Source organism: Pseudopipra pipra, chromosome 6 (genome assembly GCF_036250125.1).
Source record: "Pseudopipra pipra isolate bDixPip1 chromosome 6, bDixPip1.hap1, whole genome shotgun sequence".
Lineage (NCBI taxonomy): Eukaryota > Metazoa > Chordata > Aves > Passeriformes > Pipridae > Pseudopipra > Pseudopipra pipra.
In genome coordinates, this window is record NC_087554.1 from 37276008 (window position 1) to 37294038 (window position 18031).

General features: G+C 35.9%; 1 protein-coding gene across 3 annotated transcripts in view; it reads left to right on the forward strand.

The window, feature by feature from the left end:
* The window catches only part of SCFD1 (sec1 family domain containing 1), a 52452-nt gene that overhangs the window by 1856 nt on the left and 32565 nt on the right, over positions 1-18031 (forward strand). For all 3 annotated transcript variants that reach the window (XM_064658528.1, XM_064658529.1, XM_064658530.1), the window contains exons 2-11: positions 3499-3569; positions 4407-4495; positions 5486-5576; positions 6379-6501; positions 7578-7665; positions 10464-10553; positions 11665-11720; positions 12695-12780; positions 14521-14620; positions 17840-17979. In XM_064658528.1, coding sequence (XP_064514598.1) covers positions 3499-3569; positions 4407-4495; positions 5486-5576; positions 6379-6501; positions 7578-7665; positions 10464-10553; positions 11665-11720; positions 12695-12780; positions 14521-14620; positions 17840-17979 — 934 coding nt within the window. The remainder of the gene's footprint in view (positions 1-3498; positions 3570-4406; positions 4496-5485; positions 5577-6378; positions 6502-7577; positions 7666-10463; positions 10554-11664; positions 11721-12694; positions 12781-14520; positions 14621-17839; positions 17980-18031) is intronic.

An 18031-nucleotide genomic window follows, 5' to 3' on the forward strand; every position in this document is an offset into this window, starting at 1 on the left:
CAGTCCCACCTCTCAGGCCTGTCAAGGTCCCTCTAGATGGCATCCCTTCGCTCCAGCTTATTGAGGAGGAATTTCTTTACGGAGTGGATTGTTAAACATTGGAATGACTGCCCAGGGAGATGGCGAAGTTACCATCCCTGCAGGTGTTCAGGAAACAACTGGACGTGGCAATTGTGCCATGGTTTAGTTGACAAGGTGGCAATCAGTCAGCAGTTGGACTTGATGTTCTCAGGGGTCTTTTCCAACCTAAATAATTCTGTGATTCTGTGACCTCATCACGCAGCTTGATGTCATTGGCAAACCTGCTGAGGAGACACTCAGTCCCTCTGTCCATTTGCTGACAACTGTTACTTGATTATTTCAGTCAGCCTTTACCACTGAACCTGTATTGTCTTCTCTTGTGTCTTTTGCAAGGAGATAGATTCAGGAACTAAAAGATACATGGAAAAAGGGAAAGATTTATTATCATTTAGTGTTTGTATTACCACGTATGTACACCATCTGTTGTGACCTTTATCCTGGTTCATAACCAGTCAAAGCATATCATTGTGCAAGCACAGTAAAAATATGATCCTTGCCCCAGGGAACATTCAGCATAAAAGTAAATGAAATGGCAATATCAGTACAAAAAAAGAAACTCAGAGACTTGCTGAATGTTTATCTTGATTGTCACAGCACATAACTAGTCTGATTACTGTCTTCCTTCACAGAGAGCTTATGCTAAGTTTTGCTTTAGAGGATAAACTGCAAAGCAGCTGTTTCAGCTCCAGTAGTACCAAAATACATAACCGTAGAGCTTTAAAAAAATTGCGCATAATGGCTGAAGATGTCACCAGTGGTGAGGGACCAAAGAATCCAGGAGCAGTCTGTAATCAACTTTCAGGACTGCTCCATGGTGTTTAAAAAAGAAGAAAATAAAAAAGTATGAAGGAAGTGGAATGCTGGTTTCCAGGGAGACTCAGCACTCACTGCTAGCTTGGATTTTCCCACAGTCGCGTTCCACTGCTAGTAATGTGATTTGAAAGGACAGTACCCAGGAGGAAGCAGAGACAGGCTGCGAAAGAGAAATTTGGAAACATTGCCTGGATGTGAATAGATAGTGTTAGGAAAGCCAAAGTTCAAGTGAAGTTGAACGGTGCAGCTACTGTCTAGAGAAATGACAAGTGCTTCTGCTGCAACATTAGTAGCAAAAATGTGAATAAGAAAAAACGTTGGCTCATTGCTAAATGGACCTGGTCATTTAGTGGTGATAGGCACAGATAAGGTTGAGGAACACAATGCTGCCTTTGCCTCACTCTTCAGCAATGATCTTCCAGCCTTTGTGTCACTTTGGAGTCAATCATGGAGTGAGTCCTATTGGAAAATACTTCTCATCACATGAAGGAAAAGGCAGGCGTGGATCTATGTATGGTAAATCATGTCTGACCAATCTAATTGCCTTCAGCGAGAAAATGACTGGACTTGTAGGCAGTGGGACAGTAGAGTGTGTCATTTACCTTGACGTCAGCAAGGGTCTTGATGTTGTGTTCTTGTATCCAGGTTAGGATGTTACAGACTGAATGGATGAGCAACTAGATACATAAAGCAAAAAGGCTGGATGATCAGGCTCAGAGGGTTGTGATTAATCAAACATAATGTACCTAGAGGCTAGTAACAACTGGAGCACCACATGAGCATATTCCGTGACCTCTCCTGTTTCAAATCTCTTATTGGACACCTGGAGGAAGTGTCAGAGCGTACTCTGATTAAGTGTGCAAGTGACAGCAAACTAGGGGAGTCTGTTCTACTTGAGGGCAGAGCTGCCACTCAGAGGCACCTAAATGGGCAAGAGGAATAGGCCAGCAGAGATCTTATGGAATTTAACAATGACAAATGTAAATTCCTGCACCTAGAAAGGAAGGACCCCTTGCAACATACAGGCAACAGTGTTTTGTCACACTAGAGAGCAGTCTGGGATTGCCAGACTGATTGATGGAGAGCAGCTGCCAAAAAGGCCTGCAAGGGGTCTCAGTGGATGGTGAGCTGAACGTGAGCCCACAGTGAGCCCCTGCATAGCAGCATCCTGGGCCATGTTCACAGGAGCACAGCCAGTAGATGGAGGGGAGTGATTATTTCCCCTGCCCAGCCCCAGGAGACGGTGTCTAGATGCTGCATCCAGTTTGTGGCTACAGTGCAGGAAAACCATCCAGCAGTTGGAGGGAGTCAGCGGGGACTACCAGGGTTATCAGGGGCTTGAGCAGTGAGATGAGGCTGTAGCAGTAGGGCTAGTTCTGCCTGAAGGAAAGGTGGCTTCAGGGGTGACCAAACAGCAGCTCCCCAATACCTATGGGCAGCACTGAGAAGATGGAGCCAGGCTCCTTTGAACTGGTGTATGGCAATAGGGTGAGGGACAGCTGGCATAAACTACATAACATAAATGAGATGTTCAAACTGGATATAAGGAAAAACTTTTTCCCCACAAGGACAGTCAGTGCCACAGGTTGCACAGTGTGGTTGTAGGATATCCGCCCCTCAAGACTTGACTGGATAAAGCCCTGAGCAGCCTGGCCTAGCCTCACAGATGACCCTGCTTGAGCAGCAGGTTGCACTGGAGGTTTCCCAAAGTCCTCTCCTGCCTGACCTGTCCTGTGATACTGTAAATCCCAGGGAACTGCACTGAGTATGCTCACAGGCTTCATTCAGAAGTTAACTGTTTCTACTGCTTTCTGTTTATGAGCAAAGTGATATACATTGCTCTGATTTTCCTCTTGGCAAAACCTTGTGATGATTTTGGTTATGAGTTTGAAGAGAATAGCCACTAATTTGTAATGATGCAAATAGTCCTTTGCTGTTAGTCAAAGATGGGAGAGCAGCACACAGTGTGTTGTTTAATCAGGTAACTGAGGAAGGACTCATTACTTAATAGATTTATACAGTAGCAGTAGGTGAAGGAGTCTATTTTGTTTTCTGTGTTGAATGGCAAGTTACATGAGAGTTCATTCCTGTTTCAAAGAGTTTTCCTGCTGCAAATTAAGGATATTTTTGTACCCCTTAAAGCAGCAATTTCCTCTTATGGCTTCTCAAAATGTTTTAAAATGTGTATCAGTTTTAGTCAGGCATAAAGGTATTTTTTGTTTGTGTGTATAGTGTTGTTCCAGTGGAGTAGGAAAAGCAGATCAGGGAATAAAGCAAACTAGTTCCTAATGTCTAGAATGCACCTTAAGGAAGATACTGGACCTATTTTAACGCAAACCACGTCATATAGCCTGTATAACTAAGAAGAGTTAATGTTTTGGAACTTGCTTATTTTCCTTTTCCAGTGTCTTCTGGACCCCATAAATTCTATCTGACATAAGCCACTTGTCAGTCAAAGCTGTATAAAAGTAATGAAAATTTGATTTGTTGCCTTTATATTTTATGATGGTTTTCCTCTCAAATGAAATGTTTAATATAACACTGCTAATGTGTTTAATCACTGTTGTTGAAATGTAAAGAGAGTAATTTGGCTTTGTTTTCCAGTGGCTTTGAAACGTATGCTGAACTTCAATGTCCCTCCTGTTAAAAACAGCACGGGAGAACCAGTGTGGAAGGTAAGAACTATTTGAACAGGAATATGAGAATTTTATAGTGTTCAGAAAAGTTCAGATTTGCAAATTTTAGCTAACTCGAGTTCATCTTCCCTATGTTAACTTGTACGAAATATTTTTTCCTGTATTATAAATATACAGAATTGATTATCAGAACTGCTGAGAAAAATTCAGATGTTGTTTGCTTGATGACTGAAGGACTAAATGACTGATTCTTTAGGCAATATTTTACTGAGTAACTGAGGAGGATATTTTTGAAATATACTTAGATCTCATTCATACCATTGGCAGAAGCTTGCATGATACCTTACAGGTAAACTCAAAGTCAGAAAGAAGCCCATACAAAGGGAAGAACTATTGTTAGCCTTGAACAAGCTGAGCTACCTTTATTACCTTTAAAATGTAACTTGTAGTTCATGAGATGTTGCTACTACAAAGAGTATATTCTGTCTCTGCATCTGTTGTCTTTTTTCACTAATTCCTCTCTGCATCTCCTACTGTTTTCCCCCAAATGCAGTCAGAAAAACTCTGCACGTACAATAACAAATTTCTGACAGCAGACTTGTTTGTCAAGACAGTTTGCAGAAGATAGACATGATGGTTCTTTTTCCCCCTTTTGTGACTGAGTTTCTTTTTGGTTTTTTTTATATTTTATTTATTCATAAGCACAAATGGAAGTCCATGACAAATTAATGATTTATTTTAAATTGGTAGATGTTTAAGCACTTTTCACATTAGGGTAGTAGTTTCCTAAACCTGAGTTACTGCATCCACTGTATCCTATATTCTCCAGTATCCACTTTTTACAGCACTTTTTAAGACGATGTGTATCTATTTCAGGTTCTCATTTATGACAGATTTGGCCAAGATATAATCTCACCTTTGCTGTCAGTGAAAGAGCTGAGAGATATGGGGATCACTTTGCATCTGTAAGTGTTTTTTAAAAATTTTGATTTTTTTCTGAAGAGAACTTTATTTAATATTGCTGCAAATCGTGAACAAAATAGTGAAAAATAGCTACTAAAGTTTATATCCTGACTTGTTCCTAAAATCTGATGGCATTATTCAGAATCAGGGAGTGGAGAGAGTTCCAAACACTGTTCAGTACAGTTTCTTGCTAAGTACAGGAGGCCCCTGTTCAAAAATTACCCAAGAGGTATTCTTTTGGAATCTGTCTTTACAAATGTAATCATAATCTGTAATCATATATGTTAAAATTATATTGACACAAACTGTGTTATGGGACTGTGTATGTTTTCTGCTTGTCCTTTTACACATAGAATTTAATTGTCTGCTGTCAAACATATGGAATCTTTAAGTATTATTTTAAGACATTTCCCATTTCTCTTTCCCCAGATTACATTTACTTAGCTCATTGTCATTCCTTAACTGTGGTAATAATCATGAAGAAACTCTGAAGATACATTTATTTTTTCAAAATTTGATAAACTTTTGCTAAGTGAAGGCTAGAAATAGAAACATGGTTTAACATGTTAACACATTAGCAGATATGTGAGAAAAACATCTGAGAACCTTACCTTTAAGCAGGAAAGGCGAGTTTAATAGAATGAGATATGCAGGGGGTTTTTATCATGTCAACAGTTTGCATGTGAACTTTGTGGATGCAGTATTTTAGCTTCCTCTGAATGGATAATCTATTTTTGAAGATTTCTAAAGCCTTTTCTCAAGCTTTGAATAAACTTCGGAGACATCTATTAATATATTCAGCCAAAAATTATACAACTGTGATTTTTTGCTTTTCTTTTCGTGTCTCATTCTTGCTAAAAATATAGCTAAATATAGGACAACATTGTAGAAAATTACATTTATCTGTACAAATAAAAAATTTCTTTAACTTTTTTAATTTTACACATATCAGAGAAGCAGCACATTAAAGATGGATTTTTTGTTCCTGTCAGGCTTTTGCATTCAGATCGGGACGCTATTCCAGATGTTCCAGCTGTTTACTTTGTAATGCCAACAGAAGAAAATATTGACAGAATGTGCCAGGTAACTTGCATGCTTAATGTTTCAGATGAGTGGGCACAACAGTGTGTTAAGTAATTGTGCAGTCACTGGAGTGTGACTGTTCTATATATAGTTCTTGTGTATGTCTAAACACCTTTGCTGACATTTTCCACATGTAAGCACATATTTGTCATAAAAATGTTACCCAAAATGTTTACGTGCAAAACTTCAATTTCCCAGAAAATAGAAGGGTAAATATGTCTTATGTGTTTCAGAGAGAGAGTGTAGGGAGTGAAAAGACAAGAGACAGTGGGTACAAACATTCCATTTAAACATAAGAAAAAGCTGTTTTAATGAGTGTAGACAAACACTCTGTCTGGAGTGTTGTGGAGTCTCCATCCTTGGAGATGTTCTAAACCTGACTGGACACAATTGTGAGCCACCTGTACTGTTTGATGCTGCTTTGAGCAGGAGGCTTGGGTTAGGCTAATCTCAGTTTTTTATGTTCTCTGGGAGGAGATGGAAGGTTGATATCTTTGCCAAAGGAAAAAAAAGAGCAAAGGGTAATTTTGGTCAGCAGTAACGTGTGGAGTAGTGATTGCTGTCTTTTAGATTAAATTTCATTTCCTGTTTTTTTGCAGTTCTAAGTTAGGTTGTTTATATCTGGATATGTAATCAAAACACTGTGCAGAGCTGTATGAACAGACAGCCAAGCACTTCTGAAAATTCAGTTTGACTGGATAATTGTAATACCACATAGTAAAAGTATGGATTTTTTTTTAATTAGTCAGAAATATATTAGTACTTTTTCAGGAAAAGGGTTGTGTTTTTCCTTTTTTTTTAGGATCTTCGAAACCAGCTTTATGAATCTTATTATTTAAACTTTATTTCTGCCATTTCAAGAAGTAAACTGGAAGATATTGCAAATGCTGCTATAGGTGCTAATGCAGTAACTCAAGTGGCTAAGGTAAGAAAGTCTCCAAGTCCCTAATGTTAACACCATTTCAGGTGTTATTGCATTCTTACTGTCAGGCATCCTGGGGAAAAAAAAGGAATCTACAGTCATCTCATTAATGTAGCTTAGTACCATACTTCAGCTTAGTCAAAAGTCCAAGTGCTGCAAGACTTTTGTGCTAAATGATAAGAGGTTTCAGAGTATTCCTGATCTCATCAGCTAACAGAGTGCCTTCAGTGCATATATGTTGAGGTGAGGTTTTAGCTCCTAAGTACACAAAAAGAGCAGTATGAGTGCAGTTGTCATTTTAAATAATATTTCATACATACACACTCTTATGAGTACACTCCTATACCTTTCTGAGTTAAAGGCAGGTGTTAGGTATTTACTCTTTGTTGGATGCCTGTACCAAAACCTGTAAATTAAGTTATTATTTTCATATATAATTAAATATATTTGCTTTTTCTCACTCCAGTTAGTACTACTGGCATGAGACAAAGAATCTGTTGTGAAATGAAATGAACTCTACTTGTGTTGTTTAGGCCTTAGATCCTCAGCAGGAGTAAGTTGGTGTAGCAGTGTAACCTAACTTCCTTAAATCTGATTTTCCGGTGTGATATCCCATGAGTAATTTATTCCGTAGAGAGATTTAATTTTTTTCCTGAATGTATGGGTATGTTACAGAAAAGTTAGAATTCATCAGCTGTAATGTTGTATTTTTCAGAGAGTACCCTCTTCCCTTTCTCCTGCCCGAGAGCTTAGTGCTGCTTATGTTGTAGTCCTTCATGTTCACAAAAAATGAACCTATAATATTGAAATGTCCTCCATACGTGTTTTTTAGTGATATTTGGCTACTAAAAATTTGTCCACAGAAATAGTTGAACTGTTCTGGCACTTTTCAGTGCTCTAATATTTTGTATTAATCACTCAATCCTTACACAGGCTTTTTAATTAATAAATTATATCTTGCATTTCTTTCTTTGAATAGGCATTTCTGTGAAATGTTCAAGATTAGGTAGCAGTAAATCACAGATAGGTTTTTTATGCTTCACTCTGGGTTATTCTGACCATTATTCCTTAATTTCTAGGTGTTTGATCAATATCTTAATTTTATTACTTTAGAAGATGACATGTTTGTATTGTGTAACCAAAACAAAGAACTTGTTTCATATCGTGGTAAGTAAAATTTATATAAAAATTTTACCAGAATGTCTGAATTTGAAATTTACTTTTGTTTGAAGTCATAGCTAATAACCAGAAGTGATTTTATTTTGCTTTGATCTGGTAGAGATGAGAAGTCTTTATATGCCTAACATTTAGCAGTGAGATTTTTCTCCTCTCTTCCGCAATTTCCAAAGTCAATACCTTTCTTTAAAACTAGATCTGTAATACTCGGTTGTGTCTCACGCTGGGGATTGATTCCATTGGCAGAATGAAGGGCATTTTTCTTTGAAAAGGAGACTTTAATTTTTTGCACTAAAAACTGCTGTTAAGAGTTTTAATAATAGTTGTGTGATGTGTTCATGTGTATGTAAAGACTGGTTCTCATAAGATTCCTTATGCTAACAAGGAATATGAATTAAAATGACTGAAAATGTTTTGCACCCATCAGTTTCTGTGTGGCTTGTTTTCCTCTCTTGGGCCGCTGAAATTTGCCACACTATGTATAAAGCAATCTGAAAGTTTGCAGTTTCCAAAAGCTGATCGAACAGAAATCTGATCTCCCATAGAGATGCTCCAGCAGAGCACTCAGACAGTCTGTCTCATTGTGTGCATTCTAGATCTGACACAGAGAGGCAGTGGGAGTGCAGGGGTGAAGAAGAAGTGGTCTTTTTTGCCTTTGGAGAAAAACCCTAGCAGGAAACTGCCAGTTTGTAATAGTTTCATGATCTACATAAGTCAAAGTAAATCTGAGGGTAATGGAAGACAGCTACTGTTCTTGCAGCAGCACTGCCATGTGTGGCCATTAATGTAGCTGAATGTGTGAACTAAGAATAAATATAACAAAACAGGTTAATTCTCAGAAACCTGATTTCCTGTCTGTAAGACTGTGTTTACAGAGAGGTAATGTTTGGGACAAATAAGCATGATAAAATTCTTCAATTATGTGAAAGGCTTTCATAGACAGAAAAGACACAAAAGATTCCTCTGTTTAGTAATGGACAAGAAGTAATGAGCTTAAATTGCAAGAAGAAAGTTTCTGATCTGATATTAGAAGCACTTTCTAACATTAAAGGTAGTGAAATATTACCATAGATTACCTATAAATGTTACGGTATTTTCATGACTGGTAATCTTTCTGAATTAGTTTAGATACAGTAATTGCATGGGTTTAACTCATCTTTGGGTAAGAGGACTAAGCAGATAAACCTTTAGGCTCTCTCTGGTTCTGTTTTTCTATGACTGTGTAGAAGGAGAGTATATGGTCAATGTTTGAGGCATCCTGTTTTGTGCTATGCAAATTCTTCATTACCATTCTTTACCATTTTGTTGAATTTTGTAAAATGACAACAAAATGAAGGAGACCTAAGCTTACCTCTCTATAATAAATGCATTCCCCCTCAGCTTGCTACAGCAGAGAGAGAGGAACATATAGAAAACACGATAGAACATTTTACTGAAAGGTTATTAATGGAGTTTCTCAAAGGTTGACTTAACAAGCAGTAATACTGAATATCTGCATTGACTGCTATGGTACAAGAAACAAATCTGCTCATGAAATGCATGTTACACAAAATTAGAAGGCACTGACAGTATGCAGATTACTGGACCATCATAAATGAGTACTTTTTAAAACTGGAAAAGGCAAGAGAGTAAAAATAAGGTTATTTCCCCTCTGTAAAGTGGGAGACCACTGGTTGGAGGTAACTACAGAATGATAGCCCTAGTTAATTTCAAAGCTTTGTCATTACAGAAAAATACAGATACTGGGAACAGTCTGCCTTTTTTGGTGCTGATATTTCAGAAGCTTGAAACTTCTATTGCTGCTTTCATCCTAACAGCCAAAGGCAAAACTTTGGCTTACTAAGTATAGTTGCTGATAGAAATTGCCAATATAATCCATCTCCCCTTAGAGGAGAAAAGATGAGGGGAAAAAAAGCACCTTTAAAGTTAGAGAATGGTTATGATTGGCCATGCATAAATTTAGGATGGAAAGCTTATTAATGTTTAGAGCTTTAAAATTCATTTTTGAAGAAAGAGGAAAAGACAGGCAATTATGTGAGAAATTTTAAAGGTAAAATAAAGCAAACAAGGGTGGAATTTATGGCATGAATCCTGAGATAGTGCTTGGCTTGAGATCTGTGATAAGATTCGTTTTGATGTTTCCTGTTGGCTATTATATTCTTGTCAGTGTTAGTTATTTAAGAGAAATGTTGCTATGTGTCTCCTCTTCTGACCTAAATGTATGAGGGAAATCTCTCTTATCTGTCATATGAAATGTTTTATAACTTGATAATAATCCCTAATCTAGAGACTGACAGTAAATTTGTTACAAAAAAAAAAAGAATCTCCATTACAAGAGGTGGAATTTAGAATTTTTAAATATAGATAACTGCATACTATAATTCTCTTTAAATTGCACAGGTAATTTTTTGAGGATTTTTTTCCTGAAAAATGTTTTCCAAGTGGATGGCCATTTCTCTTCCATAACATGCAGTTTCCTAGGAAGTATTTAGTAATGTAGTACTGACACAATCCAAAAGTTAAAGTATGCAGTCAGAGAGAGTTGGAAACAATTATGTAGTGTTTGACCTCAGACAGTAAGCAATAATTTTCTCCCAATTTTTTTCCAAAAAAAAAGGGAGCAGAAACTAGTATATGTGCTAAGAGGGGCATTTCATGATTTAATCTCTTCTGCAACAAAAGCTGTTGACTATTAACAGCTCTCAGGTAAGAAAAGGATTGTTTTCTCTGTATGAAAGTGGCATAACCTTGCTTAACCCTATTCTTAACTCTTTCCCTTGCTATTTTAGCCATTAACCGACCAGATATAACAGACACAGAAATGGAAACGATAATGGACACTATTGTTGATAGTCTCTTCTGTTTTTTTGTTACACTTGGTAAGTTTCCAAATTCTAGCATATTTTCCATATTCAATGAGACAACTAGAAGTTTAGTGATTTAATATAGAAAATTAAAGGCAGAATTAAATCTGTGACCAAAATCTCAATAATTCACAGGGTGGGATAATGATCTTGCTCAAATTATTGCTTTATATCACTGCAAAGTCCAGTAAAGGCTGTCCCTTCATAGAAGTTGAGTTTTAGTCTTCAGTATCAATGGGAGAAGAATATTAAAATGCAAAGATTTGAAATTACTGTTTTTACAAGATCCTAGTTTGCAATAAAGGTAGTAGTGCTTTGAGTTTGGACTTGTAGCACTCAAAAGAAACCAAACTCAAAGAAATAGAAGAAAAAAACTCACACAAACCCTGCAAAAATCTAACTGAAATACTCAAGGAATAGGAAGGTACATTAATTTTACTTGTTTTATTGTGAGTTTTCTTGATACTTAGCTCATACATTTTTCATAGTGATGATGTTTAATCTAAGTTCTAACTGAATTTGGTCAGTCTGAGATAGCTTTCCTACAAGGGGAGTGGGGCAGTGTGTTCAGTAGAGATTCTCTTGGACCTGTTCAGTTCTTTCAAGTGTTAGTGTGATACAAATTGAATGTCTTTTACTCAGTCACTTAAACTCTATGGTTTTGGAATTTTCATATTTGTATAGGTAAGTGAGAAACAGTAGCTAAATATTTTGAAACCTGAAAGCCAATGGAAAATGTGCTTTTGAAAATAGCATTACCCTGCAGTGATGGATATATTGTGGTGGTGGTGATATAATACTTCCTATTGTTTTCAGGGGACTTCTGACCTTTTGAAAATAACTTTTAATGCTTCTTTGTGAGATAGTTTGTCCCCTCCACAATACAATAGCTGTCTTTCTAGTGCACACTATATTTCTCGTTGTCTTGTATGAGGTATTCACTTACTTTTGTAAAACTTTAGTATTTCTATATAGTATTTGTTTCATAGATAAAGACTGCAAGAGAAAAATTTGAAGTTAAGTTTGTATTTATCTCAGAATGTTAGTGAAATTTGTTTATAAAAAGTATACTGATTTATAATCTGAAAATTATAAAGCACGTAGAAGTCAATATATCTTTTATTAGGCACTATTCCTATAATCAGATGCTCAAGAGGAACTGCAGCTGAAATGGTGGCAGTGGTAAGAACTGTTTTTCTAAACACCTATCATTGATTTAAAACTTTCCTAATGCCGTGTTTAGTTTTCTCAATAGTAGACAGAGATCTAGTGTTATTGTATCCTTTTCCTTATGAAGGAAATAAAACTGGAAAGGAGATACATCCATTTTCCTTTCTGCTTTCAATTCCATGGAACTCTTCTGTAGAAATTGGGAGCTATGGAATGAGATGATTGGAAACTTAAATATAAATAATCAATCCTAATCTAGAGTTTATCAAGATTTTCTGACATTATGATTAAGATACATCTACACAGTTTAAAAAGTGGCTGTCTGGCCTTGTGTTTTTCTGTGTGTCTTAGTAAGAAATTTTTATCTATCTTACTGGGAAATCCCATAAGTACAAGACATTTTTAGTAAATCAAACTAAGCTGACATTGAACTTGATCATCAAATAGGGATGAAATGACCAAACTAAATCACAATGAACAATATCTACAGCACTGTCTTCATTAGGGGTCACTGTGCTTCATTTCTTCCATCTTCTTCACATCTTCTTTGTCATTGAAGCCATGATACTGATTAAACCTAAGCATTCAGTGTGCATGCATTCATATTGAGGATAATCTCATTTTTATGAAACACTTGTGTGACAGTATCTGACAGCCCAATTTGCTGCTTCTGCCTCTTGGTGCCTCCTGCTGGTATTTTCTGTTTGCATGTTTAGGGAAAGGTAATAGTGCTGACTGTCTGGGAAGAGATTAGTGGACATAAAGGAAATATCTTCAGTGTAGTCCTGGATATAAATATAAATGCTGGAGGGAGAAAATAGAATTAAGATTGATTTCTTTCCCATGTGCAGTGGACCTAGTCTTCCTGCAGCTAAGACTTTTATAAACTACAAAAACGGCACAATAAATCTTTTAGTGTTGATCAGATAAAGAGGTTAGGAAACCACTATTTTGTTAAAAGTGGTTTTGTTTTTTCCTCTCCTCAGAAATTGGATAAGAAGCTCAGAGAGAATCTAAGAGATGCCAGAAACAGTCTTTTTACAGGCGACACACTTGGAGCTGGGCAGTTCAGGTATTGTGTTAGTAATAACTATGTATTTTTATTTTTCATATTTCTGTTGTCTGAAATATCTCATTAGGATAAGTCACCACTGTACTGAAAATTGCATTTATTAGAATTTGTTTCAATATTAAAACAATTTATATACTCTTAAAGGAGTTTTTCAGTCTCTTAGCATAACCCATTTTAAAACTTTTATAGCTAATAAGTGTATGGTCCTAGGGCAGTAAGTCGAAAATAATCTAATGAACCAGTTAATTTTGTTCCCTCTCTAAACCAAGCTTATGCAAATACACTGTTTGCAGGACTATGATATGCACTTGAACGTCTGAACATATCTGTTAGCAACCTTTAGTCCATTAAAAGCAAGAAAGACCCATTTTCTTATTTGTGCACTCTGTTACCAGTTGTAGTTATGTCAAAAGCAAGTGTTTCTCAGCTGATCCCTATATATGCCAGAGGAGAACTGCTTCAGGACGACCACTTGGATAATTAGATGGTTAAGGTCTGTTAAGTCATGACCATTTGAATCCTTTGTGGATGCTTGCGTGCATCTGATAACGTGTTCTCAGTAGTGTCCCTCTGTACTGTTGTCCCCAGATAGTTGAATATTCCACAGGCTGCCTTAGGAAAGTGTATTATGGGAGTTTATACTGTACATGAAAAGGTGAGACATGTATTGGCAAGACTGTAGCTGAAGGAAACTGTTATAATCTGACTGGATATAAAACAGTCTTTTATATCAAATTAAGAGCAGAATTTGAATAAAAGGCATAAAAAAATCAAGGGCGGCAAAATGGAATGAAAGGAGGGAGAATAGTTGTGAAATACTATTTCCCTCATTTTCATGGGAACTGAATTGTAACCACTACTTTTCCTTCAGTGGCTGTTTTCCTGATAGTATAGCATCATTACCCACAAAATTAAAATGCAAGGAAAGGGAAACACTGGAAACTTCAACCAATTAAATGGCTTCAGGTCTTTAGTTTGGTTTTCAGAATCATTAAGGTGACTAAGGTTCTTGAGATTATATATTAAAGTGAAAATACTTACTGCAAGGAATTTACATGCTTTTACTATGTGCAAATATACTTCAGTTGGCATGTTTACTGTAGGGATAATGTGCTTGAGGGAAATGGTGGTAATAATTTTCTGTCAGTTCACAGTCTTCCTGTCTTTGCTATAGATTTTTCATGTAGCCGTAACCCAAGACCTTTAGGCATGAATGCATTCTTTTATCACAAAATTGAGTATTGATAGAATTACTACAGTGCATCTCAGAAGTTCATAATTTTTTTTTTCACAGACTTTATGTCCAAGCAAAGAGAAAAATGAAATTAAAAGCTCTTGGAAGAGAGATTTTATATTTGAGGTTCATAATGGGGATTAAGGTCGAATATTACCCACTCAGACAATTGTTTGGAACTCAAATGTGTATCCACACAAAAGATGTATCAGTTAATACCTAAAAGGCTAGTTGCTGTTCAGTGTTTTGACTTCTGTTCAATATTTATATGTTGGTTCACTTAGTACAAAATAAAATAATCTTTTTATCATTACTAAGATTTGATTCCTGGGATTTCTGGCAGTGATCAGCCCCAGTGACTTTGGGAAAGGCTAGAGGAGCTCAGCAATAGGCAATTCTGCTTTTAATTTGAAATATGATGTAGAAGGTGGCTGATATCACTCAGGATGTTACGGGGGTGTTTTAATCATGTTTAAAGAGGTACTAACACAGTGTCATCTTTTCAGCTTCCAAAGGCCCCTATTAGTCCTTGTTGACAGAAACATAGATTTAGCAACTCCTCTACATCATACTTGGACATACCAAGCTTTAGTGCATGATGTTCTGGTAAGGATAAATCTGATTTTTTTACCAAAACTATTTTTTCACTCAGTTTGTTCTTAATACCACATTCTCTCTTGATCCAAATCTGTTTTGTCTGTTTTATTTGGAAGTTATTTTAGTAAAAAACACTTGGAAGATTTTCTCTAAAAGGTTTACTTAGCAATAATTTCTAAAATACTTAAAAAGTTGAAATCCTGATGTCTTCAAAAGATAGATAACTCAGCAATCCTGGCCTTTTCTTCAGTAGTTCATAATCTTTATGTGCTGTAATATCCAAACTCCATTAAGTGCAATTCAGTTTTGAAAAAATAAAGGCTTTTAATGTATTTTTTAACCAATTTTGGTTTTAATATGAATTTCTAAAAACATATTTTCCTGTTTTTCTCCACAAGGTGGTGTAAGTGTTCAATACAGAGATGCCAAGGGGTATATAACCCCACTGGAGGAATCTCAAACAGATTTTTAAAATAATTTTTTTGAAATTCGTATAGCCTTAAACTGCCTTTATTTCCTCAAGTTTATTTTGTAATACCAGTAGTAGAAATGTACTTGAATGAAAACTAATACTGCTTACCTAAGATTTATGCATTTTGTGTGTAGGTATGGAGTAAATAAAAAATAAGAAGAATAATTAGTATCTGGAGACTTTTTTATACTGAGAGTTTCTCATGAAAATCATTTCAATATCTGCTTTGAGAAGTATTTGGAGTTTATTTTTGAGACTGTTAGAGGAATACATGAAATATGCACGTGCACATATGTGTTTGTATACAGGGTTGATTGTGAACTTGTCATGTGAAAGGTGTTTGGTTCCCTGATCATCCCACAGAACTGTATGGTCATAACTAGAGTGCTGGCAAGAAACTTGCATTGCTACAATGAAAATATTTCAGCACTAGTGGGATGTTTTAGGACATTTGTAAATTCTATTTTATGAGATTAATTCCTTCTGACAAGTGCCTTTCTCTTAACTTAAAGAGTGCTTTTTACAGATAGAGAATTTTTGGCCTAGTTTCTTTAGGGAAGGCATATGTGAAAAGAACAGTTTGCACTGAGTTTTCTCCAATAACTGGCTAGGGACTTGTCAGTACAAGTGCTGAATTTCTGCAGGTTTCATTTAAAAATAGTAAAGAGTAGGGTACGGAAACCCAAATTACAATTTTTACAGGTGTAAATGCTATTGCACAAGGTCTGTGCTAATTTCAGTTTGTCAGCTGCTAATGATTTAATCAGCAAATGCTCACTTGCTCGGTAGTAAAACCATGTGAAGCTCCATCTATTTGACTCCAGCTCATCTGCCATGTGGAGAAGGTAGTGTTGGGTGGCCTCAAGCATGTGTTGGGATAGGACTTCAGTGCATCGAGGTGCAGAGTGATCATATACTGGAAACTGAGGACAACTAGTACTACAAATATGCTGGGGTATCAGAATAACACTAGAAGAATGATTCGAGGATTGTTGGATATTTGTCTGTACTGCATCAGGATTCAGTAGTTTCTCTGGAACAACTTGTTAGATGTTGCATCTTATTTTTAACTGAGTGGATAGGATTATGAATTTGTTTAGTGAAATTCTAACCAAGTTGTCTGTGATTCCAAGGCAAGGGCAAAAGTTTAATTTAAAAACCAGTCAAGTTATTCACCTTAAAGGCAAGCTTGCCAGGCTCTTCATGCACCGAGCATAATATTTCATGAAAGAACTGCAGTAGCATTTTAAGAGGCCATGAATTGTAACTGTGAAAGTGTTACTAAGATGTTGGTTATGTGAGCTGTACTTTGAAACAAATTGTTTTTCACATAAGGTCTCAGTTACAATAGACCAGGAATTCTGTGCAGTGTTGAACTGTATGCTAACCCAGGCACAAAGTTGAGTGTTGCATCTGTTTAGTTTATAACCGTGGTGTTTCTACACATAAACAGGCTTATGAGAAGAGATTCCTATTTCTAAATAAAAAAACCTTTCAGGAATGGGTACAGAAAAATGAGAGGTATGGATAGAAAGCCTTATAAGGACAAAATGGGGAGTTAAGAGGAGGAACACTAATCAATAAGAATTATTTTGGGAAAATTCCTTGTAAATGCGAAAACTAACTTGAAAACTCAGGTCACTGGTGAGTTAAATTGAGCCAAAACATAGATCTTCATTAAAAACTACAGCTAAATTTGCAATCAAATAAATTTTTTCCCTTCAAGTTTTTATTGAATATATGTACTTGAAAAATACTTTTCTATTCCTAAAACATTAAACACATCTTGTAAGATGAGGTTTGTGCTCATTGACTGCATGAGTTTTCTTTGAGTAGCTGCTTCTACTAATTGTACTTCTAGATAGTTTTGTTTCTATTCTGGCATGGATCACTTGTAGTATTTAATTTTAAGTCCTTGCCAAGGGACAACTAGGAAAATTTTAAAATTTTATTTGACAGTTTCACTTACAGTGATCTGTTTCTGTATACTTTAATGAACATAATAAAGTGGAGTTTTATTTCTGAAAAAAATACCTGTCCTAAAAGGTTCATGACAGATTCTGTATAGCTGAAGATTTGATTCTCTTTATCATTGTTTGCCAAGCAAATGACACCTTTGAAATTTCTATGTTCATGCATCTGTGGAAGAAAAAAAACTGTATGGAGAAACAGCAGCTTTTTTGCAAACTTTTGCTTTAGCATGCATTCACTATTTCACTAGTGTTTAAAAAAATTAGGGAAAGAGCTGTGAATGTGTAGCTAAGTAGTCTTCACAGTAAATAATGCTGTTGCTGTTGTCCTGAGCTTCTTGGCAGCTTTGATACATTTGTTATCCTTGTGTAAGTAAACTTCAGCCTTAGAAACACTTTTTGTCTGCAACACGGGCACCTTTATGCTTTAGTTTTGGATGGTTATTAGAGCACAGTTTTTGCTAAATAACATGTTTTCTGTGCAGAAAGCTGAAGTTCAGTGTCAGGAGATTTCTCACATATGAGACAATCAAATGTCTTTGCTTAATATTTGTTGCTTGTTGGGTGTATTTTTAAGTGACTGTGAATACTTTTGGAGTTCTTATATTGCTGTTGTTATTATCTAGTTAGCTAGTAAAATGTTTTCTGCCCTCTTATGAAGTCCTAATAAATAGCTGTGTTAATATTTTTTTAGAAAATATTCTAGAAGATATTGGTTGAGTATGAAAGACTGAATAAATAATTAAAAACTGTCAAATATTTACATAAGATTCCTCTTTATTTTAGGATTTCCATTTGAATAGAGTTAACTTGGAAGAATCGATAGGAATGGAAAGTTCTCCAGCAGGTGCTAGACCTAAGAAAAAAAATAAGAAGTCCTATGATTTAACTGCATCTGATAAATTCTGGCAAAAGCATAAGGGCAGGTAAGCTGTGTAGATATGCAGTTTATAATAATTTAGTCAAAACAAATTCTAA